The following is an 18,647-nucleotide window of genomic DNA, read 5'->3' on the forward strand; positions in this document are numbered from 1 at the left end:
AAGCTAAAAAATCAATCTAAACAAATACCAATCAAAGTCATATCCAAGAGTTCAAACAAAATCAAATCATAATATTTGATTAAATTAATGATTTCAAAATACATAATTATATAAATACTCTATTTACTTAGTAAGTCTCAGTGAACGTTAATTGCATATCTGACCTCTAAATAAATCATTTTAGTTTATACCATAGATAGAAATCATTATTTGCCTGTTGGGTAAATAAGAGCTTTGAATATGAAATATAAGTGAAATTTCATTTTTATTGCAATTAAGCTGTTCCAATATTGATTTGAATAACTAGAATAATAAAGGTTCGGTTAAGTGCGGCTCATTTCCATATTAGATTTTGATTCAGCAATCAAAATGAACTCGTTGATAGGACTAATTTACTCGTTAACCTTTTTATACATTGTTTCTGGCGATGCTCAAGTTTACATGCCATCGGTTGAAGATGGTGGTGATGATGGACAAACTGGACAATCTGAAGACCCAGTGAACACTCCGATTAACCAAGATGATCAAGCTCCTGCAGCAACACAGCCAGCAGTTATAACAACATCTTTGGCTGATTCAGGAGATGGTGAAATCCCGTTCACACAAAAACCTTTTATTGTTAAATTGATTGACAAATCAAACAATATTTACCACAAAGAGAGTAAAGATCGTCGCTCATTTATCCTCAGCAACATCGAAGCCTACAAATTACCAGCGAACAATTTGCTCATTCGATCCCGTTTTATCGGTGCTGTTGACTGGATTATACACAAGCCCGATTTTGAAAGAAAACATTTACTATTTACCAGACCGGGACCAGCTGTAAACCATGGCAAGTCAGCTAATCATTTGAAATTGTTACTTCGTAATAAACGCCAAGCTGATTCATATGGAATGCCTAATCCCGGGAATGGTCAAGGTCCACCAATGGGACCAGGTGATCGACCAATGGGAAACAATTCGGGTTAGTATTACAAATAATAAAAATATTTTAAATGAGCAAATCAGTTTAGTGTGTTAATAAATATTTTAATACTTTTTCGTTTGTTTTCAGTTGACGGAATTAGACATTTCTTTGGTCGTCTGAGAGAGATTATGAATGATATAAGAAGAGCTTTCAGTGGTAATCGAGTTGATACTAATATGCAAGGAATGGGTAACACGCCAGGAATGGGTAATACACCAGGAATGGAGGAAAATCTACCTAATTTACCAAAATAACTAGGAATGTTATTTACAATTGAATTTCTCTCTGTACTTCCATTTATATTGGATACATAATGTAACTCCGTGAATGTCATTTTTCAATAGTAAAAATTGACTTTAGGAAATAACAAAATAAACTGATGATTTAACCATTTCTTGACTTTCAATTCTTGAATTACTACCATAACAAACATTTAAATATTGTTAATATATTTAGCAGTTCGAAAATTTGTCTGATTAAAAACCATTATCACTGAATTAGCTTTTCAATTTCAAATGATTTGATAAGAAATATGAAACAGTATGAATGATTGGTATGAGGTACATTGGAAAGATCAGTGTACTGGTAGTTGATAAATGGTAAGTAGTTGATTGATTCCTATTAATATATCATAAAAGTATGAAAAATGATAAAAATGATAGTCATGATTGTGATGATGGTGATAATTAAAATGATTGTAGTAGTGATAGTGAATGAAGTTTAAATTATGACAATCGACCGACAACTTTGAGTATGCTTGATACGAAGTTATATTTTCGTAAATCAACTGAATCAACTCCTTTAGCTGCCAAAAATTTCAGAGCTTGAGGAGCCTTATCTTGGCATGACTTATGACTTCTGAAGCTTCCGCACATTAAATCGAGAACATCCGAAACAGCTAAACTGACCATATCTCCAATGAAGTTATTAGTGTTGATTGAAGGATCCTTGCACCGAGGTTTTTCAAGGTTGTAGATATCATGAAGAAGTGTATTAACAGCACAACAGAAGTGAGGTAAGATTTGATCATCAGTAACATTTTTAGATATAATTTGGAGTGAATCAAGGAAAAATGCTTCTCTTCTGTTGAATCTTTCCAAATATTTGGTTGTCATGCAAGCATAATTTTCAATAGCCTCTGTTGAAAATGGAAAGAAGATTAAATTAGATTTTACGATCAAAAACATGGCATGTTTACAATCAAGGAATTATTATCCCTCTAACATGCTCGAAATGTAGTAAGGTTAAGGAAGTTGAAAATGTTATTAATCTTGATGTTAATTTTAAGTCAAATCGTTAATGATTGATCATTAGGTTAGCCGAAATTAAGGTCAAAATTTCAAGGTTGGCAAGAATATTGAATTTCATTAAGTTTACAGATTAATGCGACTTTATTTCTGTAGTTGTCAACAAACATGATATTAACCTAAAACTGAACTATTTGTTATCATAAAAAGCTGCAATTTATGAACATTTCAGATAGAAAAGGAATAGAAATAATGAAAAGATCGATAAACTTACTTTGCTTATTTGCTTTGCAAATATATTTCACTGGCTTTTTGATTCCACTTCCCAAGACGACAATAACTTGAGCTAAAAATGGAGGCATACATTTACTGAACTTTGATACACGGCGACTGAGAGTTTTGAAAGGGCTGTTGAAAGGACAGAACAAAGAACATAATTAATCAAACGACTCGAATCAATTGTGCCATAGAAAGGCTCGCTTGATAACTGATCCATAATTTTATGAGCCAAGATGAGTGTTAAGGCTCATAAAATTGAACTTGAGAAAAATGGCTGACCAAATATACATACCTGCACCAATCATTCATGATACTGGCATTAACAGGAAGTGGAATGTCATGATTCATTAATAGCACTTGTTTAACTGTTCCGTCGATTCCGTTTTCCTGTTGATCACAGTTTTGTCCACCTTTATAATTGAGGAATGACAATACGCAGCAAGAGCAGAAGAGGAAAAGAGAAAGAAAGCAAAACTGTAAATGAGTATCAAAAAAGGTACAATAAATTGTATTTGCTTACTTGATTGATTAACAGAGCACAGGATAATAGTTAAACTTATAAATGTAAAGTAATTCATTTTGATTATAAATGTTTAAATCACAGTAATACGAGGATACAGGCAAACAAATAAAGCTAAGGTAGTTGTTCGGGGTGAACAGTATCAAAGATTTGTATTTGCGGTGAATCACGTTGAAACAGATGAGTCGATGTTATTGAATGAACTGAGAGTCCAATGATGGTCAGACAAATTATTTATAAAGATTTGAATCAGTTTAGATTAACATCAGACTGGATTGTCTTCATAAGAAAACAGCTACAATTAACTTATGATTATCTTGAAAGACCTCATGGTTTTTAGCGGGACATCCTTCCAACAGTTTCTTGAGTTACCAGATAGCTTTACCACGTGACAAAGTTAAGAATAATCATAATCATGATTATTTATTAGTTAAAACCGAACTTAACTTGTTTTCTATTGCACTGTTAATCCTTCAAAAAACATGATAACTTTGAGTGATAAAATTAAAACCAGCTAACCAAATGATCATAATAATCGTTAAAGTGGCCACTTTTTGCTTTCAAAAATTGGCGCGTCTACAAAAATTGACCAATCAGTAAACACTTGATGTTACCCAGTCAAGGTTAATATACAGAAACTTCACTGACAACCATTTTTTACTTTCCTTGAAAGGATTGGACCACCTTCATTATAATCATCATCATTTACTCTCACTGTTTTAATCATCATCAATCTAATGCCTTAAAGGTAAATCATAATTGATTGTTGTTAATTGCGTGTGTTTTCGGGTTAATTTAGTTTTGAAACTTTACTTCAAGTCAACTTGCTTTCTTTGGTGATCATTTTATGCAAGTGAACGTTATTTTATGTTTTGTTTTGATTTACTTTCGCTTACATTTATTTTTCTCTGTGATTTTTTAAATTCCCAAGGATCGAGCTGATTGTTACAATGTTGGTTGAAAAGACTCAACATTTGTACAGATATAATTATATATTGAAACCTTTTTTCCTTAATTACAATTTATTGGAACACAAATGAAGAAGAAAGAAAGAAAGAAAATTGGAGCTCAAATTAGTTGTTTTGTATCGCTAATTATGACTGATTCACTTTTACTAAACCTTTCCTAAATCTTTTTAAACCTTTCTTAAATCATTTATCCATTTACCTTGAACTTTTGTTTGACAAAATTAGGGCGACAATCATAATTGACCAAAATTTGAGGTAGAAATAGTTTCATGCCAAGAAGGTTACCAGAAGACAAAAAGGTACCCATTTACCCATTTTACATTGACACTTGAAATGTATCAAAATAGAAACTCATCTATACCAGAATAACCAGATTATACGATCAACATGGGTCGAAATTTACATCTAATTAGAATTGTAATAAATTGCAGTTCTATTGTGATTCAAGTCATTCTAAGCTTCAACCCAAGATGTGTTACCTAAAGATATTTATACGAATGTACTCCAACCTAGTATTTCAACCTAGCTAATTGTTAGAGTTTAGACAGAGTTGAAAAACTAGTTTTCATTATCATTTGGAATTAAATTCTGATGAATTCTGACGTCAGATAAAGTTAATTGCCTATGGATGTGAATTTACAATTTCTGTATTCAAATTCGAGTCATTTATTATGCAAAAAACTCATTCTGATGTCTGGAAACTTTTATTTTCTGTATGAGATTGTTATCCAAGATTTTGAAGTTGTGATTCTGAATTTTCACGGGAAAAATTACAGCAATTGAATTGAATTTTTAATATAAATTGCTTGTGTATTTTTACTCAGGGTAATTAAGAATGCACTTTGAATCAATAAAAGCTGCCTTTGTTTTAATCACCTCAAGTTAAATGATGAGTTTATCAAAATCAGATATCCATAAATGTATGTTGGCCGATTGTTCAATATTTAAATTTATGGCTTAAATTATTTTTACTTGTTGATCTGAGGAGTTGAAACTTGAAAAAACGAGATTGAACAAATAAAAAAAACTCATATTAACCAGATTTTGTCCAGTGATAATCAAAAATCGGAGATAAACTTACACTTTGGTTGGATCAATCTGGTCTTTAGCTTGTTGTTTTGAACAATTTTTATCAAAAATCGACCTCTAAATGCATTTAAATAAACACTGATTGTATGTTAAGATATTATTTCAAGATTTTACTGATTGCATGGATTGTTATAACGATTGTTATAATGATTCTAGGGAAACAGATCATTAGGAGTCAATTAAATGCATAAATTTGATAATAAACATTTGTTTAATAATTTTAATTCATATGTTTGAGAAGCTTTAAGGCGCCACTTTTATTTGATTTGTTTCTGGAGCTCCATCTATTATTGAAAAGATATGCTAACAGGTAAACATTTTTTGTTAGCATGAAAGTGTTTAATTTCATACAATTCAACTAAATGAATTTATTTTTTCTTCTCTCTTGTTCTATTGTAATGAAATCAATTAATTATACATTATTTAAATATTCAAACTCGATGTCCCTTTTCTGTCATTTAGAAGTGGCTTTTTGAATATTTTTTCTTGACTAAGTTGGGATTTTTCTATTTCAATTTGTGTTAGATCAATAATCATGTCTCTCTATGATGATATAATAACTTCGAATGACAAAGGTGATTCAATTAAGGACTCTAAACCTTCAGATTGGTCTGGTATCAAACTTTTGGAGACTCATTTATTATCTAAAAAGAAAAATCAAGCCAAAGTAAGTCGTTACATTTTTATTTTCATGCAAGCTGATCATTAAAACTAAGCCTTTTCTATTTTTTTGACAGAGGGAAAATCTTCCTCGTAGACCGGTAAATTCATTTGGCGGACCTGGGTTTGGATTTAAATCTAAAACGATTGTCGATGAAACTCCAATTTCTTCGATTTTAGACTATCATGGAAAGGTGATAAATTTGGAACCGAACGCGAACTATTTTAGCTATTGCTTTGCAATAACAAAAAATCTACAATATTTACTATAATCTTTTACAGAATACAAATGGTTCTTTATTAGGTGGTGATTGGGACGTAACTCAAGAATATGATCCATTATTTCCAAATGACTATGAAAAAATTGCAAAAGAGAGAAGCGGGAACCCAGATAAAGTGAAGGTTGAGAGTGACAAAAGCCGTGATTTAGATGATCACGATAAAAGACGGCGTTCTGACAAGCCGTCTACTGCTACAGTTGCATCAACTTCAACATCAGGAATAATTGTAAATCCAACTGGTGGAACAATGTTTGCCAGGTCTTTAGTTGATGCATATAGTGATGATGAAGAAGAAGATGTAAAACCTTACGCTGGATTCGGCAAATCAGCTCCTGTTGTAGCCCGTGGTGCTGCAATAGCACCTCCACCATCTTTGATTGAATCAACAGTTGTCAAATCATCAACAAACGAAATGGATGCTTCCACATCAAGTTCTTCTAGTGGTCCTAAAGGATCTGTTGCCGCTAAGATAATGGCGCGAATGGGATACAAGGAGGGTCAAGGTTTGGGTAAAGAAGAACAAGGAATAAGTCGAGCTCTCGAGGTTGAAAAAACAAGCAAAAGGGGAGGCAAGATCATAGCTGGAACAAAGAATGTTTCAACAGCTTTATTACCACCTCCACCCCCGCCACCGATTTCTTCCTCTCAATCAGTTTCAGAGATGATGCCAGGTCCAAGTTCAGGAGAGGCAACGAGTGTTGAATCAATCACGGAACTGATGAAAAATCCAACTAAAGTAGTCTTGTTAAGGAATATGGTTGGCCCAGGCGAAGTAGATGATGATTTAGAGCCAGAAGTTAAAGAAGAATGCTCAAAATATGGCGAAGTTGTAAAATGCGTTATTTATGAGATCCACGGAGGTCATCCAGAAGATGCTGTAAGAATTTTCGTAGAATTCAAGCGAGTCGAGGCTGCGATAAAGGCTGTAGTCGACTTGAATGGTCGATATTTTGGAGGAAGAATAGTAAAAATAAGCTTTTATGATGTAGAAAAATTCAAACGGTTAGAACTTAATGACTGACTCGAATGTCAGAGATAACTAAAATGTACAATTTGCATAGAAAATTTTCACATTTATCTTTTCAAAACTTTGCTTCATTTTAATAATTGCTAATTATGTAAATTCATATAACAATCTTTTTTAAAGAAAATTGAATAAATGAAATCACAATACATAAAACACCTATTTTTGTAATTAGAGATCAGAAATGAAGGCTCAAATGAAATGAATGATGAATAGTAGGAAACATCACAGTCGCGTATATTAACCATATGTTAATCAGTAAATAAATTTAAGGCACTTAGATTTGAGCTTGACCAGGTGTACTAGGTGTTTCAGGTATTTGTGTCACAGTTGGAGTAGAGATTGGTGTGAAAGTTGGTGGTGCTGCAATTGGTATTGGTGGCAATGACAGTGGCACTGATGATGGCACTGATGGTGGGATTGATGGTGGGATTGAACCTTTGCTTTTATTTTTGTCCAAATTGCTACCAGACTTGATGGCTTTAATGTATGCTTCATCGTCAGATCCTTCAGAACAAGATGTTGATGTTTCATGATCCGAGATAACATTATCATTAAGCTTACGAGGTATCTTTTTTCGTCTGATGGCGGTTGGGTTAGCCACTGGTTCTCCGTTCTTGAAACATGTTGGGTACACTTTGAATACAATATTTTTTGATTTACAATACTTAACCAAAGTATCAGTACAGGCGTCGTCCACCATTTTTATGACAAACTGGTTAGCATATATGAAAAACGAAGAAAGTTGACTTGAATTGTTAAGATAATAAAACACTGGATTAAAAACAACAACAACGAGAGTCAAATTTACTTGAAAATTAATAGAAATTTATTGTCAAACCAAAAGAGGGCGATAGTTGATTAACCGCCAACAAGTTTGAATTCAGTGAAACTTAAATGCTTAAAATGCCAAAGGCAAAAGCTTAAATAAGCTTAAATTAGGCAAAATTAGCAAGATTTAAATTGTTTCTTAAAAGCTTTTTCAATTTCGCCAATTACCCGATTCAAAAAGTTAACCTTTTACATTTTCTAACCCTTAATATACTTATCTATTGAAAGATACAAAATAAAGAGATGAATTCGTTTTTCAAAGAGCTGTAATTTATTGAATCATTTTAATTTTAAATAAGAGGATTACAATGGGCTTGTTTTGGAACGGAATTTGTATCTACAAAGATATTATCTTTTCGTGTTAATGATATTAATTGTTTTCTTGCTTAATGTCTTAACAATATTCAAGTTGATACTGACAAGTAAAAATAAGGAGTCAAATCAAAAGACTAGTGAGTTTTCAAGTCAATTGATGGTTAATGTTATTGGTTAGTTAATTTGATCTGATGGAAATGAATTCGTAAATTGGTTAACATTAATTGTTTTGTTGTACATTAAAAGGTAACAGTAAACAAAAGGGTAAAGAGTAATTGTTAAATCAGATCTGATCAAGAGATGTGAGGTGATTAGTGAAAAGACATTGAAGGTTTGAAGGAGAAAAATTTGTTTGTTTGTTTGATACTTTTTTTTCAATTTGATTAGCCAGAACTAAAATTGTAATATATTGATTGGCAAAAAATGAAATTAACAGGGGACAAATAATGATATCAGTTGATCAGGTCAGTTAAATTAACGGTAAATTTTAACGATTTAAATGTCGAGTAAAATTAGAGCATTGAATTGCATTACAAAATGATCAAGTTAGAATTAAGTTAAGGCATCGATTTGTAGTTGAAGCTCGAACAATTGTAATTGCCTTTTTTGTCTCTAATGAAATGAAAATTGTGTTTTTTCCATTTACTTGTCTTTGTATTTGTTCAATTGTTAAACTGGACAATTAAGTGAAATATCCAATTCGTCTTCTTTAAATCCCTTGTAACCATCCAGACTTTAATTCTTGATCAGCTGCCAAATACTATAATGGTCATCATGAAATAATAACATATGACTTGATTGTAGAAAAAAATTCCAATTGATTTCGATTGAGCAAAGAAATTTATTCCAACATTTGTGCTTTTGTGAGCACAATTACATCGTAATAACGTTCAGTTTGGCTTTGGTTCAGTTGACTTGTGTTGTTATGTAAATCTATCTGGATCCATAGCTTAAAGTGTAGTAATTGTAATCCAAGGAAAGTAGGGAGAAGAAATTGTTGACATCAATTATTGTCAAAAAAGGCTAATTGATAACAGTTAACTGGATAATCAACAAATATGAAATCCAAATATCAATGGAAGTACAAAAAAGATGACTCGAGTTGACTGCATAGTTGATTCTTTAGTAATCTATTTGATTATAAATCAATATCTTGACGATTCCATGTTTCTTTTAGTTGACTGTCGATTTGTATTGAGAAATACTTGATCAATAATCAATCATTAATGTAATTGATTATTTCTCCAGGTTTTGCCGAATTTGCGTCTTGTTTGGAATCCAAATATCTCCTAAAAGTATCTCCAGCAAATCAGTATTCATGTTTCTCTGTTTAAATTTGCCAACTTATGGTCACGCAAATCAATTATGATTATCCATTTGAATCATAAATCTTTATTCCAAGTTCCAATGTTTCTGTCTTCGATGTTGCTTGTTTTTCTTTGAACTCCATTTACATTTGAGTATCCTTATGTAAGTCCGTCTAAAAGTGGCATTACAAAGTGCATAACAGAGAGGATTAATGGTTGAATTGATGTAACAAAGGTAATAACAGAAGTCCCATAATGACTTGGGGACAATTTTTTCGCCATCATCTGATCTACCTGAAAAAGGTGAAGAAAAAAAAGACATTAGTTTTATTTTGTTCAAAATACATTGTTTTATCAACCATTTGATAATGTTGCTTCAAATGTTGAACACTTTCCCTGTACTGTTATACTGAATGTCAACTAGTTAACTCAATCGTAATTGACTTAATGATGACATTAACTTGATTTTCACTTGCAAAAGAGTTCAGTTTGGTCAATGAGCATAAGAATAACTTTCTCAATCAAATGCAACCAAATAGCCTGAAGGAAGTGTCTCTAGAAAAATCTTTAAATTTTTCCTTCATTTCCATTCCATTAAACATTGAGCATGAAAGCAACTCAATACTAAACTATACCAGTAAATACACCAAATTAATACATGAAATACCGGTAGACCGCATAAATATTAAACAGAGAAAGAGTAAAATTGAATTATCTTCTTGAGTGTGATAAATTAACAAAATTGATTGAATTAACCAAATGATTAAATAATCATCATAATAAATAGTTACCAAGCCAAAATCAAATATGAATATTCTCATTTTCATTGTTCTACTATTTACGTAATATTCAATTAATCCTGAAAATCAAGGCAAAAGTATTGATTTAGGTATTGTATTTGCTAGAATTAGAAATGATTATATTTGAAATTCTGTTTCTAATTCTTTTATATTGATATTAAAATAACTACAGCTAAATTAGATTGAGTTGAACATGATGAAACTCTAAATTATCCAACAATAATTCAATTTGCAGTAAGGATACAAGATAACCACTAAGCCAAGTGACTCTTAATAATTGAATGTTTAATAAGATGATTGACATTGACCATTTCAAGTTAACACAATTTTAGTTCATTATCAAACAATTTACTAATTTAAAACCTAATTTCATCAATATATTGCCTAAACATTTGATCTTAATTTGATTTGAAGAGAATATCAATATTGAATAGTAAAATATCAATAGGCAGTGAAAGATCAATTTAAACAATGGTTAATAAGCTCTTAACTTTAAGATATTTACAAGCCTTAACTTGAATTTACAATAATTGAAAGCCTTAGCTAATTTTTTGGGTAAAAATGTTTGCCTAAAATTTATCTAAATTTAAAAAGCTCATTTAGGAACCAAAAATCCAATTACTAATTACGCGCCTCAACTAATGAACACATGGTTCAAGCATAAGGATTTGTGGATAGTGAGTTTGTTTCAGAACAAAACTTGTATCAACAATGAGAGAAGCAACAAAATTTGATGAGAGGATTAAACAAGGAAGATGATTGATTAATTAATCTTCTTACCTGAAAGTGAATTAATTAAAACTAAAACATTATAAGGAGTCCAAGTGATGGCAAAAGCAAGTAGAATGGCTGACAAGGTTTTAGCAGCTTTCCTTTCACTTTTAGGTTGCTGTGGATGAATTGAAGTTCCGGATGGATTAGAGGTTAATCTACGCGGATTGGAACCAGAACCAGATATGGAGAGGTTACCAGGAGATTTGGCAATGGTGGAACCACTGGAGGTTGAACCTTGTTCAAGGCTGTGTTGATGGTTAAACTGATTGGAATGGCGTGTTTTAACATTGTAATGATGTGATTGAAATTGTAAAGGTTGATGGTGCTGCTGTCGTTGCTGTACATCAGCAACAGTTGACCCGGGACAATACAAATTTTTATCCGATTCAAGAGTATCACTGTGTTCAATCATTTTAATTGTATGATTATGATCCTCGTCACCGTATAATTTAATAACAATTGTATAAATTGATTCACTGCCCTTCAGTGAATCTGCAAGTTCACCAGTTCCAGTTGATGTTTGACTCGGTGAAATATCATCTTCCCTTGAAACAATCTTATTACTATTATTATGAGATGCAACATTGACAGAAGAAACATTTTTCACTGTATTATCTTTACTACTCTTACGAAGCTGATGTTGATTATTATTATTATCATTATTATTATTATTAACACTATCATTATTATCATTAATATTAATATTGTTTAAATTTTTGTTATTCTTTGAACAAGTATAACCACTGTGATTACGGTCGTAATGTGTCTTGTTTTTCCGATGAGACAATCTGTATCTAAAATTACGATTTCCCTTGCCAGTTGAAACAGTTTCACTTTGATCACAATCACAATCAGTAAAATGACTTTTTGATTTGGTCCAACAAAGCCACCAACTAGTTGATTTACAAGACAAAGATTTAGCCTCAAAAGAAGCTGATCTTTTATCATTTGAAGTGGTTGTTGTGGTTGTCGTTATAACCTGACCCTCTGATGATGAAGATGTATTTTTCCTTGAGAGCACAACCATTCCACTGCCACCGATTCCTCGAGCACCACCTGAAAACCCATTACCAGAGCTGCCCTTGGAAGCACCGACAGTTGATACCAGGAAAAGTGTGGTTAAATCGCGATAACGTTTCTCAGTTTCACGCCAAATCCTCCAATAAAGCGCAATCATCACAAATAATGGTATATAAAAGGCAGCAATTGCAGTGCCAAAGGTAATATATGAATTGGTTTCAATAAATTGAATATAACATTGGTCATGTGGCACTGTCCGTTTACCTTCAATATAAGGCCAGCTATCAAAGTAAACAAAACAAGCATTTAATCATCAAACCATTAAAACAAACCTTTTGTTTTTCATAAAATCATTTGATCAAGATTTGAAGATTTGCTCTGAAAATTTTCATCCATTATCAAAGTCAAAGATTCACTCAAATCCAATGATACTGACTCTGGTTATAACCCGATATTTGGGTTTATTGGTTCTTAATCATTCAAATTAGTTATTTGAGTGTGAATTAGATGAAAGATTCCACTGATTCACTGATGGAAATGATTTTTAACTAGACTTTTGTTTTTTTCTGAACAAAAATGAAAACCTGCAAAGCGTTTAAACGGACATTTGCACAAGTTAATGTAAGTGTCAGCTCTTGGAGTCTAGTTTAGTGTTTTAAAATAATGGAAATGCTCGAAAAGGAAAATTGAGTAAATAAAATTGGAATCAATCAGTTGAGTTGATGAAAAGTAAACAAGTAAATACAGTAAAGTAACTAAAAGTCCAATAATACAGTCTAATAATGTTGAAGAGTAAATTTTGTTTTTATATCTTCATTGAAACTTAGTTTACTGAAAGAGTGGAAACTTGACTTTTGAAGCTCAGAGAAACTGTTTAAAGTGTAAAAATTTAATGTAAATGTAAAATTGAGCAAAAAAGGGTGAAACAACAAACAGTTGAAAGTGGCAAGTGAAATGATGAAACAAAAAAAAAGCATTAATAAACATTAGGAATGAAGAGAAATATTTTCTTCATTTCATTTTATTCATTTGAAGTGATTGAAAAAGAGGGAAAAAATAATAAAAGTAAAAAGACTTGAACTGAATCAACTGAATGCTGCTCAAAGATAATGATGAAGCCAAGAGTAAAGTGAAAAGATAAACAGGAAAAAATAACTTATAAAAGATAATCAAGTTGACCAGATAAATCTGTGGTAACCATGGAAGTTGAAACTGAATTATCACATTTTTCGGACGCATTTTGATACATTGCATGCATTGAACTGCAGGGAAGGAAAGAAGAGAGAAAAAGTGAAAAAAGATAAAACTCATTACGAACTTATCATGAAACTGGAATAGTGTTATTACATAAAGAAATAAAATTGATAACTTTACTGTTCGCCATTCAATAAATAACTATTTTCTGGTAAAATATTTGTTCATATTTTTACTCTACTTTTGACTGTTTCAGTTTATCCAAGAAAAGTAAAGATCAAATATCGTTCTAGATCAACGATTACTAATCGTTATTCCGTTCATCCAGGATTACATTTTTATTGAGGCACAATGAAGATGAGAACAAGATAGGGAATTAGAAGCCAAACAGGGAGTTAAAAGTCCAAGCATGATGATGGTCAAGATGAACATGTAAGAGTGAGTAGATAAAATGATTGGGAAGAAATGAAGTTGTGATGAAAGTATAAAATAAGATAGGAAAAGCTCAGATTTAGTGTTTACTATTGAATGACAGTAAACTTTACTCTTCTTCCCTCTTCATCATCTTCTTCTATTAAATTCTTATATCTTCAGATTAAATGAGAGTAAATAAACTTTCTTTACTTCAACTGATTGACTGTGAGTCAATTGGATAAAGGATTTAATTTGAAATTGTTTCACGTAAATCAGAAACAATTATAAAAAAGCAATTGAAAAAGTTTTTCATTTTTATTGTTATCCAACAGATTAAAAGGCTTTCTCAGTTGGCGATATTAGTTCATTTCGAGTTTCATATCTTTTGAAAGGCTAACATTTGATTAAGTTAATACAAGTATGAAGACTGAAAGACGATCATCGATATTGGAAATTTTACATATAAAATGTTCGTAAAGAAAAATATCTTGCTAATAAGTTTTGTCCTTCATCCTTTCAAAATCTTACCTTTTCTGGCAGAAGTGTTTCGTTCAAGTTCAACTATTGAAATGATTTTTATAATTTCTTGAAGAAACTGAACAAACTAACATTTCCATCAAGGTTTTGCATTGAAGCGTCTGAGACACTTGATGAAGGCGTTTAGCAAGGTTTCATTGACTTTTGAAATGAAATTCTGAGAAGTTCTGTAACACTTGGCAAGTCTTGACTTGAAAAGTTCATTTCACCAATTATTACACTTGAAAAGGTTGAGTAGTTCTCTCATTTTATCCAGGCAAAGATGAACTCTCATTTGTTGACGATTCAGATAAGTTGGTTCAATGGTTCACTTGAAATAATTCCTATCAATGATTCAAATTAACTTGTTCAACATTGCAACAATTTTCCAGTTTCAATAAGTTTCTCTTTTTGTTCCAGTCAAATGGTTAAACTGCTTATAAATGATTTCAAGAATTGAAGTTATTTAAATTCAACCAAATTTGCGATTCTACAAAATTGAGGTAAAATTTTGCTGGTAAGTGTAAAGCTACTTAAAACCAGAAAACATTAAAAACGGTTAAATAATAATGAATAGCTTTACCCATTTCTGGTAAACATTCAATTGTTCAACTCTTTTCTGGTCTTTCATTTAACGTCTGTTTTTAGCCCCAAATCACAAGCATTTACAATCAATTGAACATTTTGCTTTTTAATAACGCAATGTTTTACTCCTTCAACTGACTTTAATAGCAATAATAATGATAATAAAATCAATTCGTTACTCTGGTCTGTCCAAAAATGTGCATTCAAATTGTGATTGAAAAGGAATGGAAATTATTATTCAATTGAAAGATGAATAACATTACAAGTAAAAAGTATAAAATAATAGTGATTCGTCTAGGAAAAGATTGTTCAAAATAAATTGAATAATGTGATATGTTATATTGAACTTGAATCAAAGCCAGCGATTGTTTAAAACTTGTTTCATTTTGTTCTTATTACTGTTATTATTATCATTATTGGCATTATTATTTCGTTGCTACGATAATATAAATACATTATACAAGGTTGAAAAGGCGAAGGAATAAAATTTTATGTCAGAATCAATGTTTACTGATAAAAGAATAGGAAGGAAAAAGAAATGAAATTCAATACATTTTTTTCGCTTCCCTTCCCGTTCCCTTCACATCCAACATTATTCAAGTTGACTTAATTTGAATATTGCCTTTAACGTTCCTCCTTGCTTCTGTTATTCATTTTGTTCAGGGCGACACAAAAAGATCAATTGAAAGATAACCATTGAGGTGCAAAGTTGTTTGACAAAAAACGCAATCCTTTCAATAACTTGATATTTGAATTGAAGATGAGGAACAATGTCAATACTGGTTTGCATTGAAAAATGCCCGCTTTAGCCAGACTATAAGTTGACTGACAAAAGTTTGTAAAGATGATAAACTAATATCTTGGATAACCTCGATCACTAGAATGGATAATTAAAGCTGATTTGATCCTGACAAACATGCCATTTAACATGTTTTGTCTGTTGATAAAGAGTCAAAGGTCTAACTAAATGTTCAAGTTAATCATTGGGTCATTTTGCATTATTGTGACAGAGCGATTTAAACACAAAAACAATCGATCGTATGTATTGAATGACTAAAGTCTAACAAGGCAAGTTTCGGGCTTGTATTGTAGAGGACGAAAATAACGAGGAAAGTATTTTTGCTTTTGCTAAGCCAGTGTGCGGTTAAAGATAGTAATGCATTGCAGTCACTGAAAAGTATTACCGATTGAATGACTGGGCGAGGACTTCGGACTGATCAATCCAGAGTACTAGTGGCCACATTAGAAAGATGTTCAAACTTGATCATTCAGAGGAAGTAAAATCACATTGAATATCATTGACCCTGCACTAACGTAAGAAAACAAAAATACATTTCTCGTTACTTTTCGTCCTCTACGATATAAGTCTGAAAAATCCTACAAACACGTAAGGTCACTTCCCTTGTAAGTAAATCATGCACAACTTAGCGTTAGAGTTGGAGTCGTTTTGCATCATTGTGACAACAGATTGTTTTAGGTTTTGATTGAATACTGATAATGGATTGATTTTAGTCTTTTAAAACGGAACTTTTATTTATCAAGTTGCTGTGCAACAATAAATTTCCTGCTCAGTTACCAATTATAGTGAACCATGATGTATGAAATGGATGAGTTGAACCTTTTGTTTTCTCAAATATGAACATGCTCTTGAAACATGATTCGTATGATAATGATAATTCTTACCTAAATATCCATGGAGGCCACAAAAGTAAGGATATGATCCATGTTGTTGCTATCATAATGCAAGCTTTTTTAGTGGTTCGTCTTGCTCTGTAAGTTAACGGTCTAGTTACACTGAAGAGATGGAAGGGATTGGATGAAAAAAAGTTGAGTGAACCAAAAAAATAGCATCAAAATATGTTATTAATAATGAGTCGAAAAAAAGGAAAACATTAAGAAAGTTAAAATTTCCGTTTCCGAGTGAAGAGTGGAAGCAAAGATGAAATAAAGTTTTCAGAATGAATCGAGTCTGGTGCAATTTTGATGACAAAAATATCGTAATCAACTGTTTAATAATAAGATTATTACATGATATTTATCATTGTATTGATCGAGATGAGATGAAAAACTTGACACAAGACTTAATCTAATAAAAACCTTATTTTAATAAAGTTATAAACAAAGCTAAAGGATGAGATATTTTCCTCTGTATTCACTGTTAAGATTGATTGTGGTGAATGTTGGAACATTTTTTCTGTTTTCAAACATGAAAAGGCAAAAAATAATCTCATTCCAATTGATTTATTATCTAAATATTGAGTCAACTTTCTTAACAATCATAATATTCACAATACTCCAGTGAATAACAACTCTAGTTTTTCATATTTTCCTTCCATTTAAAGAGGAGACCTGAAATTTTCACCAGAATAAATCCCTTTGATTTACCATTTTAATTTCAATCACTAAATCTATCATAAATTGCATATTAAATTTCATGGAAAACTCAATGGGAACTGCAATGTTGACCAATGACAGTGGATTCCAATCTTCTGCATTTTTGAAAAAGTTGTTCGAATCTTTGGGTTTCGTGCTTCTTTCCAAATCATATTTACTTGCTATCATCATTATCATCATTCCATGACTTTCAATATTTACTCTGAATAAACAATAATTCATGTTGTTGTCTGTAATATTGCAATTGTTTTTAAAATGCTGAGATTCCAATTAAACGGAAAATAAACTTTCAGCTTGTCAACGAATGATGGTTATTCAGGGTTTGGCAAATATTTGATTGGCTCAAAGTTTCATGTTCATTATCAAGATGCATATTAACACAATATCCAGAGTTGGCTGAACTGTAGGTGAAGATAATTATCAGAATTGTTGGGTTTAATTTAGTTTTAATGGTCAACTTAACTTATATTGAATATGACGGGTTCAAAATAAGGATTAATTATTAGAGAAAGGATGAAGGCATGAAATGATTGGAAATGTTCAACATTATATGTTATTAGCAAAGTGCGATCTCTTGATAAACATATGCATTCGTTATGACAATTGCAAGCGCACGCGATTCTATGACAACTATTCTTAACCAGACAGTGCTCACGTTGCTATCGCAAGTGCAGTGATAGCTTGGGTTATATCAAGTGAGGATAATGACGGTCTCTGACTGACTTTTATGAAAAAAGAGAAAAGGAAAAACATTTTCTTTCGGTTGTCTTTAAGTTACAAAATTCAAAGTTAAACATTTATTATCAATCATTAGTTGCGAAGAGTTGAAATGCCTTTACCTTAAAGAAGGGATGAAGTGACATATTTGTACCAAAACTTTAGTTACTACTTCATCTACTCAACTTAAGTACTAATGATCAATTCAAACATGATTTGTGCAAACATTTCTAACATTATTATACAAGTTTTTCACATAAAATTCAGTTATGAAACCATCTTCGCTCAAACATAAAGTTGCTAAAGGAACAAATCAGTAATAGAAAAATTTATAGCAATTCTGGACAAAGTTGAACACTTGGTCAACTTTTACCTAGAACCTTAAATATCTTTTAATAACCTCAATAATGATCAAATGAATGAGTCCAGTTGATTTTATCCTAATGAACGTTTCAAATGAAAATTACTTTGCCTGTGAACCAACTCCAAGTCTAAATATTTAACGCAAAACTATCATCATCAAGCAGTTTGGTTAAAAATTGATGAAGCAAATAAAACGTTGCAACTTGAGGATTAAAGTTTATTTGAATTTTCAGATTAAAATGAACTTAACTCTTGAAGCAACTCAAATTATTTTGCATTATTATTGTGACAAGAAATGGTTCAAGTTTCATGCTGATGAAAATTTCATTGGAAAATATCAAAAATTCATTTACAGAGTGATCCAGGTTTACCTTTCAAACCA

The 18,647-nt window shown here is 31.4% G+C and overlaps 4 protein-coding genes across 5 annotated transcripts in view; 2 read left to right on the forward strand and 2 right to left on the reverse strand.

The window, feature by feature from the left end:
• Nucleotides 1-346: 346 nt before the first annotated feature.
• LOC107360230 (uncharacterized) lies at nt 347-1,361 on the forward strand. Its single transcript, XM_015926863.3, has 2 exons — nt 347-964; nt 1,055-1,361. The coding sequence occupies exons 1-2, from the start codon at nt 370-372 to the stop codon at nt 1,219-1,221; spliced, it is 762 nt and encodes a 253-aa protein (XP_015782349.1). The 5' UTR covers nt 347-369; the 3' UTR covers nt 1,222-1,361.
• LOC107360232 (uncharacterized) lies at nt 1,009-3,209 on the reverse strand. The gene is made up of 4 exons (XM_015926865.3): nt 3,014-3,209; nt 2,786-2,903; nt 2,489-2,622; nt 1,009-2,105 (listed from the first exon to the last, which is right to left on the reverse strand). Exons 1-4 carry the CDS (start codon nt 3,069-3,071, stop codon nt 1,693-1,695), a joined length of 723 nt encoding a protein of 240 aa, XP_015782351.1. The 5' UTR covers nt 3,072-3,209; the 3' UTR covers nt 1,009-1,692.
• Nucleotides 3,210-3,277: 68 nt separating this feature from the next.
• Spf45 (splicing factor 45) lies at nt 3,278-7,191 on the forward strand. 2 transcript variants are annotated; one of them, XM_015926851.3, is made up of 4 exons: nt 3,278-3,761; nt 5,596-5,737; nt 5,808-5,924; nt 6,013-7,191. In XM_015926851.3, the coding sequence occupies exons 2-4, from the start codon at nt 5,606-5,608 to the stop codon at nt 7,030-7,032; spliced, it is 1,269 nt and encodes a 422-aa protein (XP_015782337.2). In that variant the 5' UTR covers nt 3,278-3,761; nt 5,596-5,605; the 3' UTR covers nt 7,033-7,191. The 2 variants fall into 2 exon arrangements, with proteins under 2 accessions (XP_015782337.2, XP_089124603.1); XM_089268477.1 differs by lacking the exon at nt 3,278-3,761 and having other exon boundaries at nt 5,405-5,737.
• Nucleotides 7,192-8,118: 927 nt separating this feature from the next.
• Nucleotides 8,119-18,647, reverse strand: part of LOC107360210 (muscarinic Acetylcholine Receptor, A-type) — a 45,786-nt gene continuing 35,257 nt past the window's right edge. The window contains exons 4-6 of the mRNA XM_025160399.2: nt 16,475-16,585; nt 11,069-12,363; nt 8,119-9,782 (exon numbers count right to left, since the gene is read on the reverse strand). Coding sequence (XP_025016167.1) covers nt 9,574-9,782; nt 11,069-12,363; nt 16,475-16,585 — 1,615 coding nt within the window. The 3' untranslated portion in view covers nt 8,119-9,573. The remainder of the gene's footprint in view (nt 9,783-11,068; nt 12,364-16,474; nt 16,586-18,647) is intronic.

The sequence above is a fragment of the Tetranychus urticae genome, chromosome 2 (genome assembly GCF_039701765.1).
Source record: "Tetranychus urticae isolate SD_2017Ah chromosome 2, NJAU_TeUrti_SD_1.0, whole genome shotgun sequence".
In the NCBI taxonomy this organism is placed as follows: Eukaryota; Metazoa; Arthropoda; class Arachnida; order Trombidiformes; family Tetranychidae; genus Tetranychus; species Tetranychus urticae.

Bases quoted from the DNA above. Each gene is read 5' to 3' on its own strand.
- LOC107360232 (XM_015926865.3), bottom strand. From the start codon at position 3,071: ATGAATTACTTTACATTTATAAGTTTAACTATTATCCTGTGCTCTGTT. The intron at 2,904-3,013 runs GTAAGCAAATAC...TCAATTATAAAG, and splicing joins GTGCTCTGTTAATCAATCAA to GTGGACAAAACTGTGATCAA. The intron at 2,106-2,488 runs GTAAGTTTATCG...CATTTTCAACAG, and splicing joins TTGCAAAGCAAATAAGCAAA to AGGCTATTGAAAATTATGCT.
- LOC107360230 (XM_015926863.3), top strand. From the start codon at position 370: ATGAACTCGTTGATAGGACTAATTTACTCGTTAACCTTTTTATACATT. The intron at 965-1,054 runs GTTAGTATTACA...GTTTGTTTTCAG, and splicing joins ACCAATGGGAAACAATTCGG to TTGACGGAATTAGACATTTC.
- Spf45 (XM_015926851.3), top strand. From the start codon at position 5,606: ATGTCTCTCTATGATGATATAATAACTTCGAATGACAAAGGTGATTCA. The intron at 5,738-5,807 runs GTAAGTCGTTAC...TTTTTTTGACAG, and splicing joins AAAAGAAAAATCAAGCCAAA to AGGGAAAATCTTCCTCGTAG. The intron at 5,925-6,012 runs GTGATAAATTTG...AATCTTTTACAG, and splicing joins TTTTAGACTATCATGGAAAG to AATACAAATGGTTCTTTATT.